We start from the raw sequence: 21493 nt of genomic DNA, 5'->3' as shown, positions 1-21493 counted from the left end.
CTAGGTTTACTGTACAAAATAAAGCCACTCAGTTAATTCATTGATAAAAAATTCATCGATAAGAAATTTAGCCGCCTAGTTAATGTTTTTAAATTTTTTAAAAAATCAACTCTCAAAAGCTTCTACTTTCCAGATGTATGCAAATAAAGCAAAAAGGCAATAACAAAGTAATTAGGGCGCATTTCAGAGCTCTGTTTATGTCCTTGTGGATAGCATTTTTCATGCAACTGCAAACACAGTGTTGCTATGGTAACTAGAGGTTGCTCGCGCCATATGTTCCACGAATACGGAAGAAGAAAAGCTGTCTGGATCCACGCTGTTGAAAATACACACACAACCTAAAAAGGCCCCCACAGCTGACTGAGTGAAGTATATTATGATACGTGAAATGCTATAAATGCACACTGTAGATCTACACAGAGGTACGAAGCTGTTGCATCAGCATCCTTTTGTTCAAAGCTCATTAAGAAAAACATGATCACTTTCTATTTATTTTTGCTCTATTATTTATTCCAGTAAATGTCCTTATTGGCCATCATCATTCTAATTTATTCCACTGGCATCTATTCGATCAAACACCGGCAGAAATTATATAATTAAATGTGGATATCATGGAAATTAATAAGATGAATAATAATGACCAGGGAATGCACACTGTGTTAATGCAACCACATCAGCAGCAGCTCCTGTGCTACATAGCAGCTGATGAAACGTAGAAAGAAGATGAGCAGGGTGTGGGAGAGCAGTCGGGGTATGGGGACGAGCGGAGACAAAGAGAGCAGCAGTTAATAGCAGCCTCTCGCAGGCTGAGATGACTGCCTGGAGACAGAAACTCTGCAGCGTGAGGCAGGAAGATGCTGCTTTTCAGACAGCCAGCTGTGTCGCTGCTTCCAACCGAATCCAACGCAGTCTGTCTAAACAGCTTTCAGAGCGCTGGAGGGAGAGCCGCCGGGAGAAATGGGAGGCAGGGTTAAAACCGACACAAAAACAAAATCCGGCTCAAAAGAATAAATTTTAAATTGTAAATTGAGATGAGCAATCGTCCGTTTTTTGCAAAAAGAGTAAATCTGGCATCGTCACTAAAAAGAGAAATAAGGAGACGTGGAATGAGATGGGGGGAAAAGAAGAAGGGAGGGAGGACTAGAGGCAGGCTGATGGTCTCCAAGCTGCTGTTTGATTAGCCTTAAAGGATTAGCTGCTGCACACTCCCTCCATCAAATCTTGACTGTCATACACCCCCAAAGCTAAACCTCCACAATTCATTACATCTTTGTTTTCTGCTCCTGATCCAGTGATTTTTTTTCCCACTCTCAGCTCTGCACATCGGGCAGATTTGTGATTTGCTTTTAGCATTTTGGCCAACAAACAACCTACTGCCCCCCCCCCCCCCCCAACAAAAAGGGAAAGAACAGCGTAAAGTAGCAGTAGCAATAATCTTTATCTTAATCTGATGGATGCTTCATAGCAATTATGAGTGACAAACTAATTATCACCAAAGAAAATAGATAATGAAAAAGGCACAACTTTTACAAAGTGTCTTTTCTAATAAGGTAACGCTGTGTTTTGATCTATACTAGGAACAGAGAAGGAAGAGGAAAATATGGCATCATAATGAAATATAGAGGCATACTATGCCTGTCCTAGTTTAACTACAGAGGCCAACAGAGGGAGCTCCGACACATTTATCCTACTGATGAATGAGTCTGAATATGAAATATTGCATCATAGCCACTGTACGCTACAACCTATTTTCATTTTACAAAAGCACGTGCACAGTTTCTAGGATGGGATTAACAGGCAGCAGCCTACAGAGGATTTACAGTGGAAAAAAACACAAATAACTATGACATCTGCAGTTGATTACTGAACCTGCACTATCAAAATAATCTCTCAAACAGCAGATGGTTTGAAGTTTTCATCTCTCATCTCCATCAACTCTGACGTCAACTCTGATCAGCGATCACCTGTAATCTGGGGTCATTTGCCCAAAGTCTCAGAACAAGGAAGCCATTAAGATAGAATGTCAGGCTAAGATTATCTTTATGAGTAATACCGCACTTAGCCTAATCTGACCAATGACTGTAAGCAGATGGCGCATTAAAAGGCAACAGGCCAGGCTGACGGCAGTAAAGCAGGAGATCGGCAAGTACGGGGCTGCAACATCTTTCTCCATTTGGATTATGAGATCAGATGCTTGGGTCGTTCTCCTACCTTGGAAAGCAACGGTAGGCGAGAGACAATGCCCCAGTCCTCATTCAGTTTAATTCAATTTTATTTACATAGCAGCAAATCACAAAAACTGTCACCTCTAGATGATTTATACTGTAAGGTAAAGACACTACAGTAATAGACAGAAAACCCCCAAAATCAGACGGCACCCTATGAGCAAGTACTTGGAGACAGTGGAAAGAAAAAACTCCCTTTTAATAGGAAGAAACCTCCAGCAGAACCAGGCTCAGGAAGAAGCAGCCATCTGGTATAACCAGTTAAGGATGAAGGGAGAAAGACAGGACATGAGAACCAGAGATTAATAATAACTAATGATTAAGGAGCTTGGACTCTTGTTTTACATTTTAAAATAAACTGAGACTGAAAAGAACTAAAAGTCAGTACTTTGGTCTTTTTTCTTACACTCCGATTAGTAACATATAATGTTTTGATGTGTGGAAGCTTCTTATTAGTGCCTTAAACAGTGTTCCACAACTGATGGAGTAAAGTAGAACTTGTACTATTAATGGTTGGGACAGCTCTGCACACCTTTAAGAAAAATAGCTGCTGACTTTTATTACAGCTAGCCTGTGGTAAAAGCTCACAGCAGTGAGTTGTGAATATTAATACAAAAGTATCCAGTCCTCCGAGGCCTAGACTTTGTAGGACTTTAAGATGAAAAATGACTTTATTATGCCATTAATCTTTAATTTCTACAGCACACAAACACCAGCGTTCATCCATTTCCCTGATCTCTCTCCTCTGTTGCTCCCCGGGCGCAGTAGTGTGTCTGAGTTATAAATAAAACAAAGCAAAGTGGAGCACTCTTGCTCCGTCTCGCTCTCTCTAATTCCCTTCCTCTCATCCACTGATATTCCCGTGGTAACTCCCTCCCACCCCACACATGCAGCCACACACACATGCAGCGTGTTCTATTTCAACACAGTCACCACGTCCCACTCCCAGCGCGTCAGACGCGTCCTCCTTCCCAGAGAACGAAACATCACCCCACCAGCTTCCCAGCAGTACTTGCTGCACTGTATTCTGGCTCCGCTGAGCCAGGTCTCATCCGTGCTGTAGTCGCAGGCAAAACGATGTGCATTTGCATGCACACGTGCTCCATAGCAAACAACAAAACAATACTGGCATCCTCAGCTGGCTACACTGGAGCGTTACAGGCTGGAAAGGTTTTGTGGGCAGAATGCAGAGGGAAGAGCTAATAGGCTGAAGTTGGAAGGTTTCAAAAACAACAACAACAGAGGAGGGAAACAAAAAAGTGAGCCACAGGGATTGTCTTCAGCCTTCATCTCTCAGCCGTATCGGTGACATAACCAACAATCAGCCCTGTATGCACCTATAGTCACAAGTGACGCCACACTGAGCATTCGTGCAGCATGAAAGACTAAGGCAAAGCCATGAATTCATAGAAAAAAAAACACACCACATGTCAGTACACATCAGTTCTCAATGGATCTATGATGTTGTTCTCCTTGTTAATGGGTTTGATCACACCACTGAACATCTTCAGACGCCACACTGAGCAGCGATGCAGGAGTTAAAGTTAAGTTCACTCACATGTGTTCTTGAGAGGGACAGGGACTCTGTCCTTGCTCCATGGACTCGTTGGCTCCCATCCTCAACTAGCTCAGCACCCCTGCCCCCCCCTGCCTCTTCCTGTTCTCCGGCCACCCTCCACATCCACCTGCTACCCCCAAAACTCCTTCCTCCTTTTGATGGTGATCCTTGCAGAGCAGGCGGGCAGGCAGCCTGTATCGGAGGCTGGCTGAGCGTACAGTGCTGCAGTGCAGAGGATGAGAGAGCTTCTCGCATCAGGAGCAAAACACGGGATGATTAAGGGCTCCTCACTTTATGCACATCATCCCCGATCCTCTACACCTCTACAGACGGGGAATGTTCCTGCTTCACATCTGGCGTTAAAATAAGCTACAGGAGAGAACAAAATATCCAAGAGCAGGATGTAAAAGAGGGAATGAGCCAAAACAAAAAGGATGTAAGTGTAATCCCGTTTTCATGCAAGTCTCTCAGAGGTGCCTCTTGTCTCTTTGGTTGCTGATATCGCTGAGCGGTGTTGCTGCTCTCGCTGCCTCCTCCCCCCTCTTTCCTTCCCTCTCTCCCCTGACACCAGCCTCCTGTGCCTTTAAAAAGACAAGCAGCTTTTCTTTTTTTTCTTTTTTCATCTGCTACTGCAACTATGGGGAGCCAAACAATAGCCGTTTCTCCCCCCAAATCCAGTCTGATTAAGAGACGCTTTCCCCTTCACTCTGTTCGTCCCTCACTCCCGCATTACCAGCACCTTGCAAATTTGCCTCTCTCCCGCCAGGGTCCCTCTGACTCGTGCAATGAGCTGCATAGTGAAAATGTCATTTTTGTGCCTCCTTTTCACACAATGGAAGCTTCCAGCACTCGGCTTAGCCAACCAGAGTGATGCACGGGGTAAACAATAGACTCTGAGAAACTGAGCGTGAGTGTGAATGTGTGTTATTCAACTTCAACTCCACTATAGTCTTCCCTTGAAGACAGTCAAACAGTGCCTCTATGAAAAAAAACACAAATTATAAAAATAAAGAAAATGTTTTTTAATGCATTTCTGTGTGACATACAAAGAATGTTCAGTGCCCTGGAAATAAGAGTAGAAACAATATATTTCCTACTGACTGTCAATGAGCAATAGGAAAGAGAGGCACTGGAAATATGAGAAGAATAAATCCATTGTAGACTCATGGGAAAGTGAGGAATTGAGGACTCACTACAATAACATGAGCCCGAGGGACTGGTAGTCACAGTGAGTTGCTGTATCGAGGTATCAGGTATCTTATCTTTGCCTGGGAGGACAAAAAAAACACAATGAAATGGGGAATCTCCAATTCCGCCCCCAAAACCTAACACAGCATTTGAAAGGGGGAAGTGTTTGCATGTAAACATGGGAGTCCATTAACCCTGATTTTCACAAAGAATATTGATGTGATCTGAGACTCTGATGGGCATGACAATCGATATTCCACGACCCGAGGGGACAAGCAAACTCAAAACCCACAACTCACAACACAGACCCCTTCTAAAAAATATTGATCGCCCAGTGTTCCCCTAAGATTGGATGCTTTGGAAGGGGGGCAACACGAAAGTGGGTGGAGACTGGGTGTGCTGGGTGGGGGCATGTATAGACAAGTCTCCCCATCTGGCATTATGTGGAACCTTCACTAGGTCTTTTATTGCACTTAGAATAATATGTGATGATTCATCTGAAGAGTGGAGAGGCTTTACACAAAGAAAGAAGCATGGTGAACATGGTTGACACACAAGGTAAAACCAAAAAAAGAGGAGAGAGCCTAGCACATCTGGAAAATGGAAACTAATCTCTGTGCAGAGAAATTAGGTAAAAAAAACAAAAGAAGACGTTATTTCTATTCTTTTTCTACTCCTTTTGAGACTTCAGCACATACAAGTTCTAGATGATTCCATGTACAGGCTGTAGTATCTAGGGCAGTGCTGTTTGTGGAGTACATGTTCCTGTCATATTGAATGTCTGACATAAACATCCACCTTTTGTCGCAGCTTTAAGGGCCTGGCCTTAAGCTTGAGCTTCGACTGCACGCTGAATAAAATGAAGAAATAAAAAATTCAGCAGACTCAGGCACTGGAAGATATAGCTCTGGCAGATTTATCTGAAAAATTCATAACGCCACTCAAGAAGAATCAGGGTCCTCACAATCCATATATACATATATATATGTATACAATATACATATATTTATATATTTGGCAGCAAAAAGCCCTGTTGAAGTCCTTTCGAAATGGACTTTAGGTGTATTAAAAATCCACAACACACAGCTTTGTCTGCGTTAAATATGAATAGCAGAATGCAGGACATGTTGGAAAATAATCATTTAAAGCATAACTAGAATTTTATGATGTAGAAAGCTTCATTATGAAAGGAACTTCAGTGTAGCGGGTCCACATTGAGAGCACGTAAAGTCTCAAAGTTAAAAAACAAACAAAACCAATTAGATATCAAATAATGTGGCACCAAAAAAAAAAAAACTTCATGAGACCACAAAAATTCGGCAAATTATAGACACCCCTCAGCAGTGAGCTGTAGAACGATCCATGGCTCTGTCAGCAGTAGGGGCCTTTTTGCTTCCATGGCCCACTTTTGCCCTTTGAGGGAAGGGTCACTGAAAATCAAAGCTGTACTGAGAGTTCACTTCCTGATCGGAGTGTTCACCTCCAGGTCACAACGCTCCCATCCACGGGGCACGAGGGGTCACCGACAAATATGTTACCAGTGACAAAGCTGTGGCAATAATGGAAAATGGGACACTAACTCCGCATTTGTTCATGTTTGTAGTGTAACTCCTAAGTACAGGGAGACTGGAATAGCTTTGCTTTCGTTCCATTAAATCAAGAAGTTCTAGGATACATCTTACAGGAATCTTGACTTTAGATGACGACACATGCTCCTCTGATCCTCCTGCCTTAGAGCTGCTGACTGAGCAGAGTAGTCTCAAGCTTTAATTCTTATATGCCAAGAAAAACCTGCATCCCTCCCATTAATCACTTGTGGGACTGACTCCTGACGAGTTGGCACTTACAGTACACTCCTCCACCACACCTTGAGATTCAGTGGGATTTCTTTTTCTTTAAGTAAAAGACGAGCGCAGGCGAGTAAGTGGAGCACCTCAAAATGAAAAAGAAGCTGTTAAATTGGAGCTGAGACAGCCATCAGTCTAGTATCCTGATTGCAGTCATGTGGTCACGTAAAATAGCGGCGAGAACACATTTGCCACAAACACATTTCAAAGAAGAGCGTGAGTTGTTTAAATCCTATAATCTTGCTTTGTCCATATTCTGAAATACATGAATTGCCAATTAATGTAACGGCATGGGAGGAGCTTTTTTTTAGGGCTTTTGCCAGAATCCCGTCAGCTGTCAGGAACTTACTTCACACAAAAAAGCATGTCTCTAAGATGTGTGGGAGTCTTTAACAGATTAATTATTGAGAATATTTATTTTGGCTCTGTTGCATTCATCTCAAAGTGATATAATTATTACTCATGAAAATCAATGAGTCATTTATTTAAAAAAAGGACAAAATATACGTTTGTTTTTGTTTTTTGACGTATTGGCATTTTCATTACCTCATAGCGATAAAGGTCCATTTTCAATTCCAGGATAGTTTTAATACTGCCCAGTGTATAAGTCAAATTAATGTCTAGGAGCAGAGAGGGTGTGGCACATGCACTCTAATACTATAATAATCTGTGTTTAAGAGGTGTTTTTGCAGTGCACATAACTCAAAACGCAATCTACAGATTAAATGTATATATGCAGCCGCACTGGCACTGTTGCTGTGCGTGCAGATAAATGAGAAATTCAAGCATCCAATCAGAATATTCAGTCAATGTTACCGCACTGGTGCTCCACTCCTCTCCAGTTCTATCTAGCAGGCCTCTCAGATATAAATAATGTAGCATCAATATGCTCGCCTTGCATTCTCAAAATCAACTCTTAGTGAGGGGTATGCCCACAAAGCTGAACAGTCACACAGTTTACATCTGCCACAGCCAAATGTGCAGAAAACAGGTTTGGTCATTTGCTCTAATTGAGCATATGTGCATAATCTTGCACAGGAGAGCTGAGGTATATTCATGTGTGCTCCAGGTTACTGCAGCATCCAGACGGCAGAGTGCAGACACAGTCTGGCAACACAACATGAAGACTGAACTCTGCAAACCCTCTGCTGGTGGTAAATGACACTGCAACAGGCAAAGTGGCTGAGTCATTCCTTCTAATACAATAAAGTCTATGATACAGTTGCAAAGGCCAAAAGCGGCTGCAGGAGAATGTTTAAATGAATAAACTATACTTGAAACAATGAAATAATAATCACAGTGTCAAGTAATTCAGTGAGAAAAATAATGTTTCTTAAGTTGAAACAGCCAGTTAAAGGTCAAGATATGTGCTATACCACATTAAGTGACTACTTGGTCAGACTGCACTGCAATAGTAAAAACTGCAGAATGTTTAAGCATCAATAGGTACATTTTGTCTTGGGGTTTCTGCTATTTTCACCATTAACAAGCCACAATTATACAGTATGCATTTGGCTTTCCATGACCACTAAGTTCACATTTTGCAAATCTTATTTTCTTTGAGTCCATGTGGTGGACATGCATAGCAATGGTATACTGTAATTTTGTCAGTGGTGTAATGAGACTGGGTGTTCACATAGCTGTGGTTCTTTATATAGAAAATGTCAACAATGCTGTGTATCCTTTATCTATATATGGTCAGCACTGTCAGGAAATATATGTCACAATTTTTCATAGAGGAATAAATCAATATTTAAGCAAACACACCTAATGCTTTCTTGCAGACAATTAGATATGACTGATGCCACCTTGATAGTAAATATGAAGCAGGTGCTTGTAGCTAGTTAGCTTAACTTAGCCCAAAGACACAAAATATAACCCAGTTCTCCCCAATCACAAGAAAAAACAACACATTTTATCTTTTTTTTTCTTGGTTTGCACAAAGTATAATAGTGTCTTTTTTAATGTGCGTCTACTTCTCACTGGAAAAAAGTGTGCAGCCAGCAAAGACATATTCAAGCACACAAAGATATACGAAGACAGATTTTTATATTTGGACAGGTAGCTTCTTTCCCCCATCTCGCGTCTTTATGCTAAAGTAACAAAACCACCTGCCTGCTGTTTACTTGAACAGATGTCTCTATACAATCAACTAGAAACTAAATAAGAATATTAACCACAATGCTAAAATAGTCCTTTAGCTTTGAATATTTGAACAGGATAGATGATTGATTTTGACTAGTTTTCTGTTTAGTACCTCTAAGAATCAAGACTTGTTAATCAAGTGTGCCAGATGTCAGTTTAATGCTGTAATTTGACCTGAACCTAATGACAGTTAACAGGATAAGGAGAAGACTACTTTTTGTGAAGCATGCTAAAGAGACAAGTGTCAGCAAATCTACGTCAAGGACTGAATGAGAACACACAGTCACATCACCTTTTTACAAGTGCCAAAAAGATGAAGACGTTCAGGAGCAGCCACATGTTCATACCTTAAAGGGATATGGCAGGGTGCAGAAGCAGGGTAAACATCCTCACAGGGGTCAGCAGAAGATGCAGGAGGGGAGGCAGGGGCTGGGTGAGGAGGACAGGGGGACGCAGGCGGGGTTGGTAGGGCTTCAAGTGTGTGACCCTCTGGAAGTGTGGGGACGGAGGTAGGGAACTCTGCGGTGTCTCGGAAGTGAGTAGGAAGGAGGTGGTGATCAGAGGGTAGTGGTTGAGGAGAGGCGGGGGCCAGGTGACCGCTGTCTACTTTGTCACCGAGGGAGGGCCTGCATGGAAGGGAACACAAAACATCAACAAACAGACCAAAACAAGAAAGCCAAGTTTGGAAATTTGGAGTTCCCACTCAGTTTTTCTCCAAAATCCCATCCAAATGGCCCATGAAGTAAACTCACCACAGAGCAGAGTAAATGTAAGGAGGATCGCTCTGTTCTGTGCCATCACTTAAACCTAGCAGCGACTTGAAAAACAGAAGACTCGCTCCAACCATCCTAAGAACGTTTTGTCACCTCTCTCATTGCTCCCCTTACACGATAGTCCATGCTTGCCCTACGGAGAAGTAGCCCATTTGAGGGAGTGCGGCTCTGTCATCATCGGCCACCTGGTGGAGTGGATTTGGCACTGATCCAGGCCCTGCTTATCAGGAGTGGTAGGCTCTTCTAATCTGACAGGCAAGGCGATGGACGCCCTTGCAGCTGTTCCCCACTTGGGGCATGCCTCCTGTTTAGTGCTAAAAATATCCCAGTAGTCGCTTCTGGAAAATAGAGCTTCACAATGCCTCCATAAAGTAAAGCACATGTATCGTGTGCTTACGCTCAACCATCTGCTGAGCTGCACTTTTTAAATGCCCCTGCCAGCTCGTGTCAGACTGAAACAGAGCTCAGTTATTCGCCCTCTCTCTCCGTAGCAAAGCCTGAACTTAATAACATTTAATGAGGGTGTGTGCTTTTCTTAAGGGCGCAGCAAGTTACAGGTTACATTTAACAGTGTGGTTATTATCATTCCACTACAAAGCAGGGAATTTTCTAATTGATGCAAGGCCACTGCATACATGATTTTTAATGTTCTCTGAGTTCAAATCAGATTTTTTTCTGTTTTTAATTTGGTCCCATTCCTCTTTTTTTTTACCCACAATTAGAAACTTACACCAGAAGGCCAAAGCTATACATGTGCCAGCATCTGCAGCCAACTTGGCACATGCAGTTTGAAAATAGAAGCATAGAAGTGTCATAAAGCTCACTGCTGCCTCCGAAGATGGACAAAAGCGGTCCTGGGGGGTATTTTCTGACTCGCTGCCTTCTAATGTAGCTAATATCAGCTGACCCGCTCAGGTTAACAGCTGGAGATTTCCAGCCGGGTTCTGCCTCCAGATCCAACATGCATGAAGTAACAGAGGCTTCTCCTTCCAGAGTGTGATGAACAAATTAGATGGAGCACATGTGCTCATTTACAGCCAGACATCAAACAGTTTAGTTCTACTGTTGGCATTAACACATGGAGTCTGCTCAATACAGAGTTTACTGTAAGTAATTCAGCTGTGCGCATTACTCAAAGGCACCTCACGGGCAGTTCAAAGAGAGCACAGATATGACAATTCTCAGAAAAAAAGCACCGACCCTCTAACGCCCATGCTCATGACTTTGCTAAATACAGCATTCAAGCCAAACACACGCACACAAGTTGAAAGCAACCAACAAGAAATAACAAGACACAAAGTCCAGAGAGTGTGTTTAATGAGTGTTTATAAGGATGACTGTTTAAGAACACACGAATGCGCGTTTCATAATCATTAGCCAATGCTGAGATTAAAGTATTATTAGGCAGGCATGAAAGTGGGTTTTTTTACTCCACTTGTGCCGGCACAGGCAAATGAACCTACTATTACCATGGCAACACATCTATTTACAGTACAATGTGGGTTATAGGACATCCTACCTCTGTTTTGAGAAATATCCCACATTCTGGGCTAAAGAGTCACAGCTGTTTTCCTGCGTTCCTCAACAGAAAAAAACTAGCTGTGCTGCTTTTTAGAAAAAAAAAATTATATGATACTTTTATGTAATGCAGTCACGAGCCCTCAATGTTTCCTGGAAGACCCAAAAACATTTATTAAATCAAAAAGCTATGATTTAGACTGGATTTATGGACAACTTTGATTGTTAGTGTTGATCTTTACCATTACTGAGGAGATTTCCGAGGAAGCATAACGTGTTCTAACCTGTTAGAGTTTTTTCTTTTAACATGGGAAGAGGTGCACCTTTCATTTCACAACTTAGTTCTGGAAAAGCCTTCTCTTCCCTTCGTCTCTCTCTGCTCTTCCCTCCCCTCCACCCATCTGGTGAGGTCAGCAGAGGCAGAGCATAATTAGAACTAGTTACCTACAGACCATCTGCTGCATCCACCTGGAAGGACGTACGCAAACACGCACACACATGCACACATAAAACTACCAGAGCTACTGTTTGTCAACTCACCCAGATTTCAGCCATCACACGACTTCAGAGGTTACAGTAATTACAGCAAGCGATGGAAATGACCTGAACTCCAAAACAGCGGAGCCGATGACCGCACGTCCCAGTCCTCCTCTCCTCTCTCTTTGACTCTCGGACTAACTCTGTCAAACAAACTTGCACCGCAGCACATGCTCGAGTGTTTCTCTGAACCCTGGCTTTTGTTCCACTCTGTCTGGTCTGTGCAAATGACTTCAGTGGGGCTGAGTGCCTGCCCAAATTCCTCCCACTACAAGCTTCAGTTCACAAAGCCGCACAGACTGAGTAGGACTGACAGCTCGGACAGCCTTCGGGGGCGGAGAGAAAAAAACACAATGTACACACAGACACACACAGACACACACACCCGCGTATCATATCGTATATCATATGCTGTCACATTTGTTTCTGTGGCACATGTACGCAACAGTAACTGTATCTTTTGATGAAACCTCAGGGAAATAACATTCTTCCTTTTTCCTGCTCCGAACAATGCTGTGTGGATCCAACAGCAGTGATGGGACAAGTGTTGAGACTGACAGACAGCAAGTGCTAATCTGGCATGTGGGATGGCTCCACGGCATGTGGTCGGAGACAGTGACAAATAAGGGAATTTGAGTTAATGAAGATAGGCCGAAAGGGATGGATCCCACGGGGAGGTAAATGGAAAAGCATTGTGCTTTTACCTAATTCTAGTGAGAAATCGGGCTTTTCGCTAAAGGAATTAGTCAGTCCAACTTGTGCTGCTGAAATGCTTACATTAACACTGACTGATACACTGCTTTACAGCACTTATTTAACTTGGAAATTTCAACAACTACATATAAACCAGTATACATCTGAGATTCTTATTAGTTCGTAGGCACTGTTAAACCTCTGTAGACAGAACAGTCACCCAGACACCCTTGAAGTGTCTGAAAGCCAAAACAAATGCACCAAGGTTGTTTTCCAAGCACACGGAAATCAGTTTTAAATGTGCGCCATGCACAGCTGACCTGTAAAGCACATGTCCCCCAAAGCTCCCTATTTTACACACATGTTCGCTCCAATGAAATGCATCTGATAGATCAGTACAAAGGAAATGTTATGACAAAATCTCCTTTGTTTGAATTATAAATGATCTCCAGTTGGGAAATCACTAAACCACAAAAACGTCAGTTCAGCTGGGGGTTAAATGGACGTCTTTTCTTCAATCCAGACCCCGAATGCGGTGTGAAGAAGAGCGAGTCTGTTGGTTAAAGGAGTTTCTAAGGAAACATTAGTTGGCTGTTTTACTTAAAGCGGTGAAATGTGTTTCCACTGGAAACTGTGGGCATCAATTCAAAAATATGACAAGCATGTGATACAGACAGCAAAAACACTCACCCACTGTCCCGTAGCTCTGCAGCCGGATCCTGAACAGCCTCTGTCGCTGCAGTTTCCTCAGGTAGGACTTCAGCTGGCTCCACGGGCTGGATGTCTAAAGGTTTTTCCACTAGCTCCACTGGCAGCTCGCTGACCGGCTTCTCCTCTGACTGTGGGGACTCTGTAGTCGGCTTTGTTGTTTCTGGTTCTTCATACTTTGTTGGTTCTACGAGCTCACTATCATTAGCTGTTGGTTCTGGGATCTCATCTGTCCTTTCTCTTGCCTGTTCCTCATTCACTACTTCTGTTAAAGTAACTTGCTTCCTATTTGGTTCTTGAACCTCATCTGGATGCTCTTCTTCTTCTTTCTTGGCTGCTTCTGGAAGCTCAGCCTTTGTCGTTTCTTCTTCTTCTACTTTTATACCCTGGGGTGGTTTGGAAAGCTCTGCTATCTCATGTGCTGATTCTAGGAGATCTCCTGCCTTTTTTAAAGGTCTGGGAAGGTCTACTGGCTTCTTCACAAGATTCACAGGTGGGATCTCTGCTGTCTCCTCCGCTGCTAGTTCTGGTGATGGGGTCTTCTCCTGTCTCACGGGAGCTGCTATCTCCTCAGTCGGAGTGAGAAACTCTTGTTCAGGAGACTCCAGAGATGGAAAGGGTCTGAGAAAAAAACGACAGAAGAAGAGAAGAGGGTGGGGGGTTTGTTGTTTAGTTTATAGCACATGCTCAAGGAATTACTCGCAAATCAAAAATGTGTGTGTGAGCAAGAGGATGTGTGTGGGTGAAGTGCTCTAGGTATGTTGTTGTATTGTGTTGAGCAGTGTGTTTTGTGTAAGAAAAGGCTCATTCTTGCCCCGGGGACCAGGGACGATGTCACGGCTGATGTCACTCTTTGAATATAAAGGGCTGCATTACTTCCATTAGACTTCAACAGGCACAGTCATCTGACCCGAGCTCGAGTTAATACAAAGTGCAGCTCTGTGTTTACCTCCTCATTCATATTCATTGTCACACTGCTCTCTGTAATATCCCTTCAAACAAGCCGTGAACATGGTGCTACTTGAATGCTAAGTTAGGGGAACAAAATGCCAGAAATCTTTGGTAAAAGACACAAAAAGAAAAAAAATGTGGCTTTTTGTCCAGTTCATAATTCGTTCCTTTCCTCTTTCTATTTTCTTTGCCTTTTCACGCTGAGCTTTAACATGCAACATGACACATCTGTATCACTGTGAGGTTCTCACTGTGCTGCTCTGATCTGCAGTTCTTAACATATTTGGCTCATATGATCATTTTAAATAAGCACACGCTCTTTCGTTTACCTTAAGGCATCCACTGGGTTCACTTGTTCGCTTTGAGAATGGGATGCAGCTTCCCTGAGCGCTTTTATCCAGTTTGTGTCTGCTTCAGCAGCTTCTACTTGTTCAGCAGGAGGGCGGCGAGCCGGAGCTCTATCGAGTGATTCTGATTCACACCGAGAGGCAGCAGCAGTGGGTTTAACCACAGTGTCATCTGGGGGCTTTGACAGTGGCACCACATCTTGTGGTTTCTCTGAGTGGGTCAGAGTTTCGAAATCTTCTAGGCGTTTTGATGAAACAACAGATGGGCCTGTGTCAACATCCGCAGTCATTTTTTCTGTTGCATCACTGTCACTTTCTCTTGCCTTACAAGGACCGGTGTTGCCATCAGAGTGACAAACAGCAACCTCCGTGCTAATCTGTGCCTCCCCACTTTGGGAGTTGCATAAAATGGGGATTGATCCCGAGCCCATTTCTTTATCACTTCCTGCTAAATGCACCACCCCCTGCTTTCCCAAAGCCCCACCATCTATGACTTTTATCCGATTTTGTTCCTCACCCTGCTCGCTAACATTCCCTTCACCCAAGGCTTCTTTATCTTCATTTGTCATCTCCTCAACATCAGGCCCTTTTATGGGTGTTTGTTCTATTGGGCTGTTTTGTGTGGCTGAGGTTTTATTGGGCCTTTGCAGCTCATGAGGCCTGGACACTGTATCCTGACTTTCACACGCAACGCTTTCACTACCGGTGCTTTTTAGAACCACGGCAGCACTGAAATCCTCTCCTCCAGTTTCTGGATGCACGGCAGGATCTGGCAGAGAGCTGCATGTGTGCATAGAAATTTCACCAGCCTGATTTGTACTTGGTGAAAAATCTGCATGAATAGCATCACTAGCTGTGCTGTCTTTAGTTAAAATGGGAATATGAAAAGATGAGCTTTCGTGTTCCTGTGAAACAGGCTCAACAGATACAGCCAGATTCTCTGACAGCTCGGATTTTCTACTCTGCTCTTGACAGACAGCTGTTCGATCACATTTTTGCTGATCTTTATCACTCAGATCACTCACAAACCCAGTGTCTGGCATTAAATCTCTACCTGACCCCTCTAACCCTGGGCTTTCATTCTCATCTGTCTCCTGACTTGTCTCACTTACACGAGAGTGACCTGCTGCTATCCCTGCATCAGGTGAAGCATTTCTCCCATCAATTTCATTTGAATCAAGGGAAGATGGCAACCTATGAACCTCTAGTGAAGCATCCTCGCCTTTCACTGACTTTATCACCCCTTCATTGCTCAGACTGGCATCACCTGCTAACTCATCCTTGCTTCCTGACTGACAAATATCCCCAGCAGAGCTGTCTCCTTCCTCTGGGCCTCCTTTTACTCCCTTAACCAGTGTCTGGGTCTGATCGTTAGCCTTTTCTCTCCCCTCTAGACAGCCACCTGACATTGCCTCTGTGGGATGTCTGGATCCCAGATACTGGTGATGGTGCTCCTGTTGCTGAGCAAAACAATTTGGATCTGGTGTGGACTGTGATTGGCCAAGAGCTGCACCCAAATCTGGTGCAGAGTCAGAGCTGCATTCCAGCGCTGCTGTCGGAATTTGGCGCAAACTGGAATCATAAACAGTCAGAGGTTCGCTACTAGACTCTAAGTCAGCACGCAGCACGTCCTCGGATGACCCTGGAAATCTGCTGGGAGATGAGGAACAAGTTTCTGTCTCGCTTTTGGATTCAAAAGTGTTCTTTATTTCTTTTTCCTTCTTCACATCCTTTAATGACGATTCACTCTTTTGTCCAATATGTGCGTGTGGTGGCTGCAGGGCTCCAATTTCTTTGATAGTCTCTTTATTTGCTTCATTATTCTGTTGTGGCATTGTGCCTGTCTTTCCTGTCTGCTGCTTGCTGCTGTCTGCTGCTTCCTTTTGATTATCCATTGCTGCTTTTTTAGCTTGTTTCTTTTGCTCTTCAAACAACATGGCGGTCTGATCTCCCATTATGTTTTTTTCTTTCACATTGTCCCCTTTAATTGTATCATAAACCTCGTTGGCGGGCAGGTCGGAGTTAAATGGGTAGCTGACATTTGTGATGTCATCCCTAATGGAGGCTTCACAAATAATAGGTTTAATGCCAGCAGAGTCTGGCACTGTTTGAGATAGAGGAATTACATTAGCAGGTTTATTTCTTGTCAGTGCATCGCTGGGAGGCTGAGGTGGAATCAGATTTTCCTCTTGTGATAACTGACTATTTACACTACTGGTAGCAGCAGACTCCATAGTATCAAAATTTAAATTCTCCAATTTTGGCAAGACCTCATTAGCGTTAACATAGACATCGCCGATCTCAGCATGCTGTGCTAATGAAGTGTGTGTCACTTCTCGGCTCTTATGGGCATCCACCTCTCTGGAGACACTGCTGCTGTCACCATCAGCACTGCAGTTATATGCCTTTTCAGAGACAGATGCATCAGAGTCGGTAACGAACTCCAGGTGACTCAACATTGGGCCAGGAGGCTGCAGCTCAAAAGCCGGATTACTGACACACTGCCCGATAAACGTGCTTGACTCGTCAGACGCCGTCACTTCTGAAGTCACCCACGCGTCCTTTGTGGGGGACTTGGGCCCTTCCCCAGCCTTCGTAATATCTGGGTTAACTGGCTCGTTAGGAGGTTTTTCACCTAATTGCATAACAGGCTGATCAGCTGGGTCACAATGCTTCATCTGCAGAGGAGCTGCGCAGGTCAAGGTCACAGGTTCAGATGTTGAACTTGTGTCAACACCACTTAAAGGTGCACAGTTATGCTGGTTCCCTTTGTTTTCTTCACGAATGACAGGAGTAGCACTTAAAGGTGATTCCTGAGGCTGGTCAATGTCAGCTGTACCTTTAGACTCTGCCACCACCTTCTTAATCTCCTCCTCCTCCTTGGGCAAACACACAATTGCAGCATCTGTCTCTGCCTCTGCCTTTGCTGTGACCAGTTCAAATGTCAGATGATTTGACTCAGAGCTGGCACTTCCTGGTGGTTGTAAAACATCAAAGCACCCTTTATTACCAGTCTGAGTCGCCTCAGCAGGACGTGGAGGCTGTTGTGAGCTGTTCACCGACTGTGAATCTACAGTGTTTGTCTTCAAATTGTCGCTATGTGATTGATCTGTGGCAATGTTCTCCTTTGTTTCTTTAGTCCTCGTGTCCCCTTTAGCCAAACAGACATCTTTCTGCGCCTCTGAAAACGCAGCTGCTTCATCCTTGGTAGGAGCTGGATTTATAGGGATGTCTGGCTTCTTTGAGTTGAGAAAGTCTGTGAAAGTATAGCTGGCCTCAAAAACAGGATGACGCAACTGCTCGTGAACAGTCAGCGGGGGTAAAGACGCACAGTCCAGAGCTGGCACCGGCATGGTCTTGAGATCCACGGAGGAACTGCCCATTTCCTTCTCTGCATCCACAAAGTGAACTCTGTTACCTCCACTCCTGTCACATAGATACACACCGACTTCAGACATAGCGGTGCTACCACTGTTGCTCTGGCTATAGGCTTTGACTTGAAGCTTGGCTGCACTTTCGACTGTCCCTGCTTCTGTTGTGCTACTAGGCTGAACCTGTTGATTGTTGCTCGCTTGTTGCTTAACTGGGATTTGCTCTGAAGTGATCAAATGCTGGCGTGAGGTTAAAGACGGGAAGACTCGACTGTAGTTTGTCTCTGTGACGGATGACTCCTCCAAAGTGCGTCCCAGAGCCAGCCCTTCCTCTGATACTAACTTCTGATCGAGATCGGCCCGTCTGCCTCCGTTTGTTTTACTGTAGCTCTGCTCAGCGTCAGGGAGGAGAGGTGAAATTGATGCGCCACGGTGCTCCCGGCGGGGTCCACAGAGACGCTCCTCTTCGGTGCATATGCTCTCAGTGATGGTAGCGATCGACTCCCTCCAGCTCTGTGATTTCAGCTGTGACTCGGCAACATCAGTGGGCGGACACCTTTCAGTCTGAGCAGATGACAGCCCACTAGCAGAGCCTTCTGGCTGGCTGAATGAACTGTGCTCTCTCACCAGCCCTCCTTTCTCTACCACCTCCTCTCCTCCTCCCTCTCCTTCTCTCTTTGATCCCGCAGCAATGTGATCCTGACAATCAGAACCAGTAAGTAGCCCAAGGGGAGAAGTATTGATAAAAGCCTCTAAGCACTGTGGCTCCTTTTCTGCATCTCCCTCTTCGGCTGGTGACAACTCTCTGCGTGAACTCCGAACGGTCGCCTCTCTCGGTGCCTTGATTTCGCTCTCGGCCGAGTTGTGTGGCATTTTGCTGGTGCAGCTTTCCTCAGCTGCAGCCTGTCCCTCTTTGGCTGACAATGCAAGTGAGCATTTTGCCTGGGAACAGATTAATGCGAGCCGAGAAGGGCTGCCCAGGACTTCGTCCCTCTCTCCGTCTGCAGAAATGAGGCACTTTTCTGTCCCTCTCTCCCCTACTCCTTCCTCACTCTCTGCAACTGCTCCAGCAGCTACTCTCTCCACTAAATCACACCTCACGCTTTCTCCCTCTCCCTCGCTTTCTATCACTTCTGGCAGTGTGGGTGTTGTCAGTGGCAACGCAGTAACCACCGCTAAATCTTCAAGGACGCTCTCCATGCAACTCTCTCCCACACAAGTTCGGCTGTTGGAGAGTGGGACGTGATTCTCGGGTGTGAGTATTTTTGCTTCTGTAACTGAAGCCTGGCATGTTTGTGTATCTGATCTCTTATCACTAGAAGCAGCTTGATTGATTGCTGTATTTTGGACATGTGTCACGGGTATATTTTGGTTGCTGGTTTCACCTCCGGTTACATGTTGCCCCCACTGCAGGCTTTCATTGGAGCTTTGATTTATGCTGCTTAGGGCATCATTATGGTTGTCTGATTGATGAGGCTTCTGCAAAAGAGCCCGCATGGGCGCAGGTGAACAGGCTGAGGCAGTAAGATGATCCTGACTGCTATGAGGAGATGATAGTAGGGAGCTGGATGTGGGTTTTCCTTCAAGCTGCTCCTTGTAATCAAGCCTGTTGTCAGGGTGTTGCCCACAAATCACAGGGCCTGAAGGTGAATCTGTGGGATTTCCAGCATTTATGACTTCATTTTCAGATTGCACTGCTGTGCGTGCCTCCTGCCCAGTTTCCGGGCTTTTCTCCATCTTTTTCTTTTTCCTGTGTCTCTTTTTCTTTGCCTCTTTGTTCTGGGCAGCCTGTTTATCACCAGCTGAACTCTGCTTGTATGTGTCTGATTCCTGCTCCACAGTGTGCTTGCCTGCTCCTGTCTGTCCTTTTGATTGCAGCTCTGGTAATGCGTCTCTATCCCTTAAACGAGGGCTACGCTCTGATGTTTCCATAGCTGAATTACCTACCTTTGTTTCAAAACAAACACCAGCACTGAAATCATCACTTAAATTTTCTTCTTTGTCTGTCTTTGCCTCCGTGTCTTTCTTCCTAATCACTACATCAGAGTCTACAGTGCTACTCCCCCCCACAGACGCACTGGAATTAGCATTTCCCTGTCTTAGATCGTTTGTATGATCACTAAACACAGCCTGTTTTGGTTGTTCTCCAGCTGAATCTGTTGGCATTTCTAATTGTATTTGCGTGGGTGCTTCCTTCTCTTCATCTGTCTTAATTTCTTTTTCTGCTTTCAGGTTTTCAGTCTCTGCTGTCCTATCATTATTCTCAGTGCCTAGTATGTAATCCCTAAAACTAAACACAACTGTATCCTTCTGACTGTCTGCTGTCTCACTGTTTCCATGTGCATTCCTGTTTCCATGGCCCCCGTTGCTATGTCCTAGCTGGACAACGATTGGAGGTGGAGACGATGACTCACTGGACTTGTTAACCATCACTTTTCCGGTTGTATTCCCTTCATTGCACCACGTCCCGGGCTCGGGGCTGCAAGGCTGAGTGGGAGTGACTATGCCCAGTGACACCAGTTGTTCTTCACATTCTTGGAAGGCCTCTTGGAGTTCCCGGTCTAAGAATGTGGATGGGGAAGGGGCCAGGGGTCTGTTACCCGGATAAGGTGTGGCAGCAGGCTGAGTTAAGAGCTGTACATCTGCGACAAGTGGGTCGCAGCCGTGAGGCCTGAGGCAAGGGTAGGGTGACAGAGTTAGGAGTACACAGAAACAGCTGCCCAGTAGAAGGCCATGCTCTGACACAGCACTCTGTGACATGCACAGATGACACACAACTGCACCCGGGATGCCTTTTCTAACATACAGATTCTCTTACAATAAATAATATCAGCCATTTCTAAGAATACAAGACGGTTGTTAATAGACATGCACTCCAAAACACATTGCAATAAGTAGCATTTGTGCAGTTTTACTCACCTATTTCAAACCCTGCTGCTACGAGCCTTCAGCATCTCAGTATTTTGGTATGATTTTGTTATTTTCAGTGTGTATCAAAAGCTTAAAAGCCTAGCGTAATTTATCATCTAATTAAAATGATTTAATTTCTTATTGGAACTATAAATTATTTACTGTAGTCTCATCATACATTAGTTTGATTATATATAATGAGAAATAGTGTCAAGTCATTCATCCTGATTACAGTGATGGGTAGTTTCTGGGTTATTGGAAACAGTTTTATAGCCTATAATTTAGCATTCGTGCTACTTTAATGCCATTCATCCGCACTTGCTGAGTCACTGCGAAAACATTACCTGCATTAAAGGAAAATGAGGGACCATTTTAATCTTTCATGCTGTCTGACTACAGAGAATAACCATCATTATTAAGCTATAATCGTCATAGCATGGTGCATTCAAGTTTCGTTATTTTAACGCATTCTTTTCTAAAGAAGTTCCGATAAAGCGAGTAGGAATATCACCGAGGATCACTACGAGGGATTGGTTAACACAGTCACACATGACATCTGCATAAGGACTCTGCCAAATCCTTGTAAACACAGCGTCTGTCCTCACATGTTCACTTGGCAGTCTCTGCTAAAGGGTGGAGAAGCAAAACAGACTAAACTGTGCGCAGGTGTCCAGTTTTAGCAGGAACTCTGCTTTTTCAAATGATTGGTCCTTTCTGAACTT

The 21493-nt window shown here is 44.2% G+C and overlaps 1 protein-coding gene across 3 annotated transcripts in view; it reads right to left on the bottom strand.

Annotated features, from left to right (window-relative positions):
- The window catches only part of tacc2 (transforming, acidic coiled-coil containing protein 2), a 47543-nt gene that overhangs the window by 16371 nt on the left and 9679 nt on the right, over positions 1 to 21493 (bottom strand). For 2 of the 3 annotated variants that reach the window (XM_085182265.1, XM_085182266.1), the window contains exons 4-6: positions 14473 to 20532; positions 13175 to 13813; positions 9311 to 9589 (exon numbers count right to left, since the gene is read on the bottom strand). In XM_085182265.1, coding sequence (XP_085038391.1) covers positions 9311 to 9589; positions 13175 to 13813; positions 14473 to 20532 — 6978 coding nt within the window. The remainder of the gene's footprint in view (positions 1 to 9310; positions 9590 to 13174; positions 13814 to 14472; positions 20533 to 21493) is intronic. The other variant, XM_085182268.1, reaches the window with a different exon arrangement.

This window comes from Neolamprologus multifasciatus, chromosome 13, assembly GCF_963576455.1.
Source record: "Neolamprologus multifasciatus chromosome 13, fNeoMul1.2, whole genome shotgun sequence".
Classification (NCBI taxonomy): Eukaryota; Metazoa; Chordata; class Actinopteri; order Cichliformes; family Cichlidae; genus Neolamprologus; species Neolamprologus multifasciatus.
This window is presented reverse-complemented; position numbering and strand designations above follow the sequence as displayed.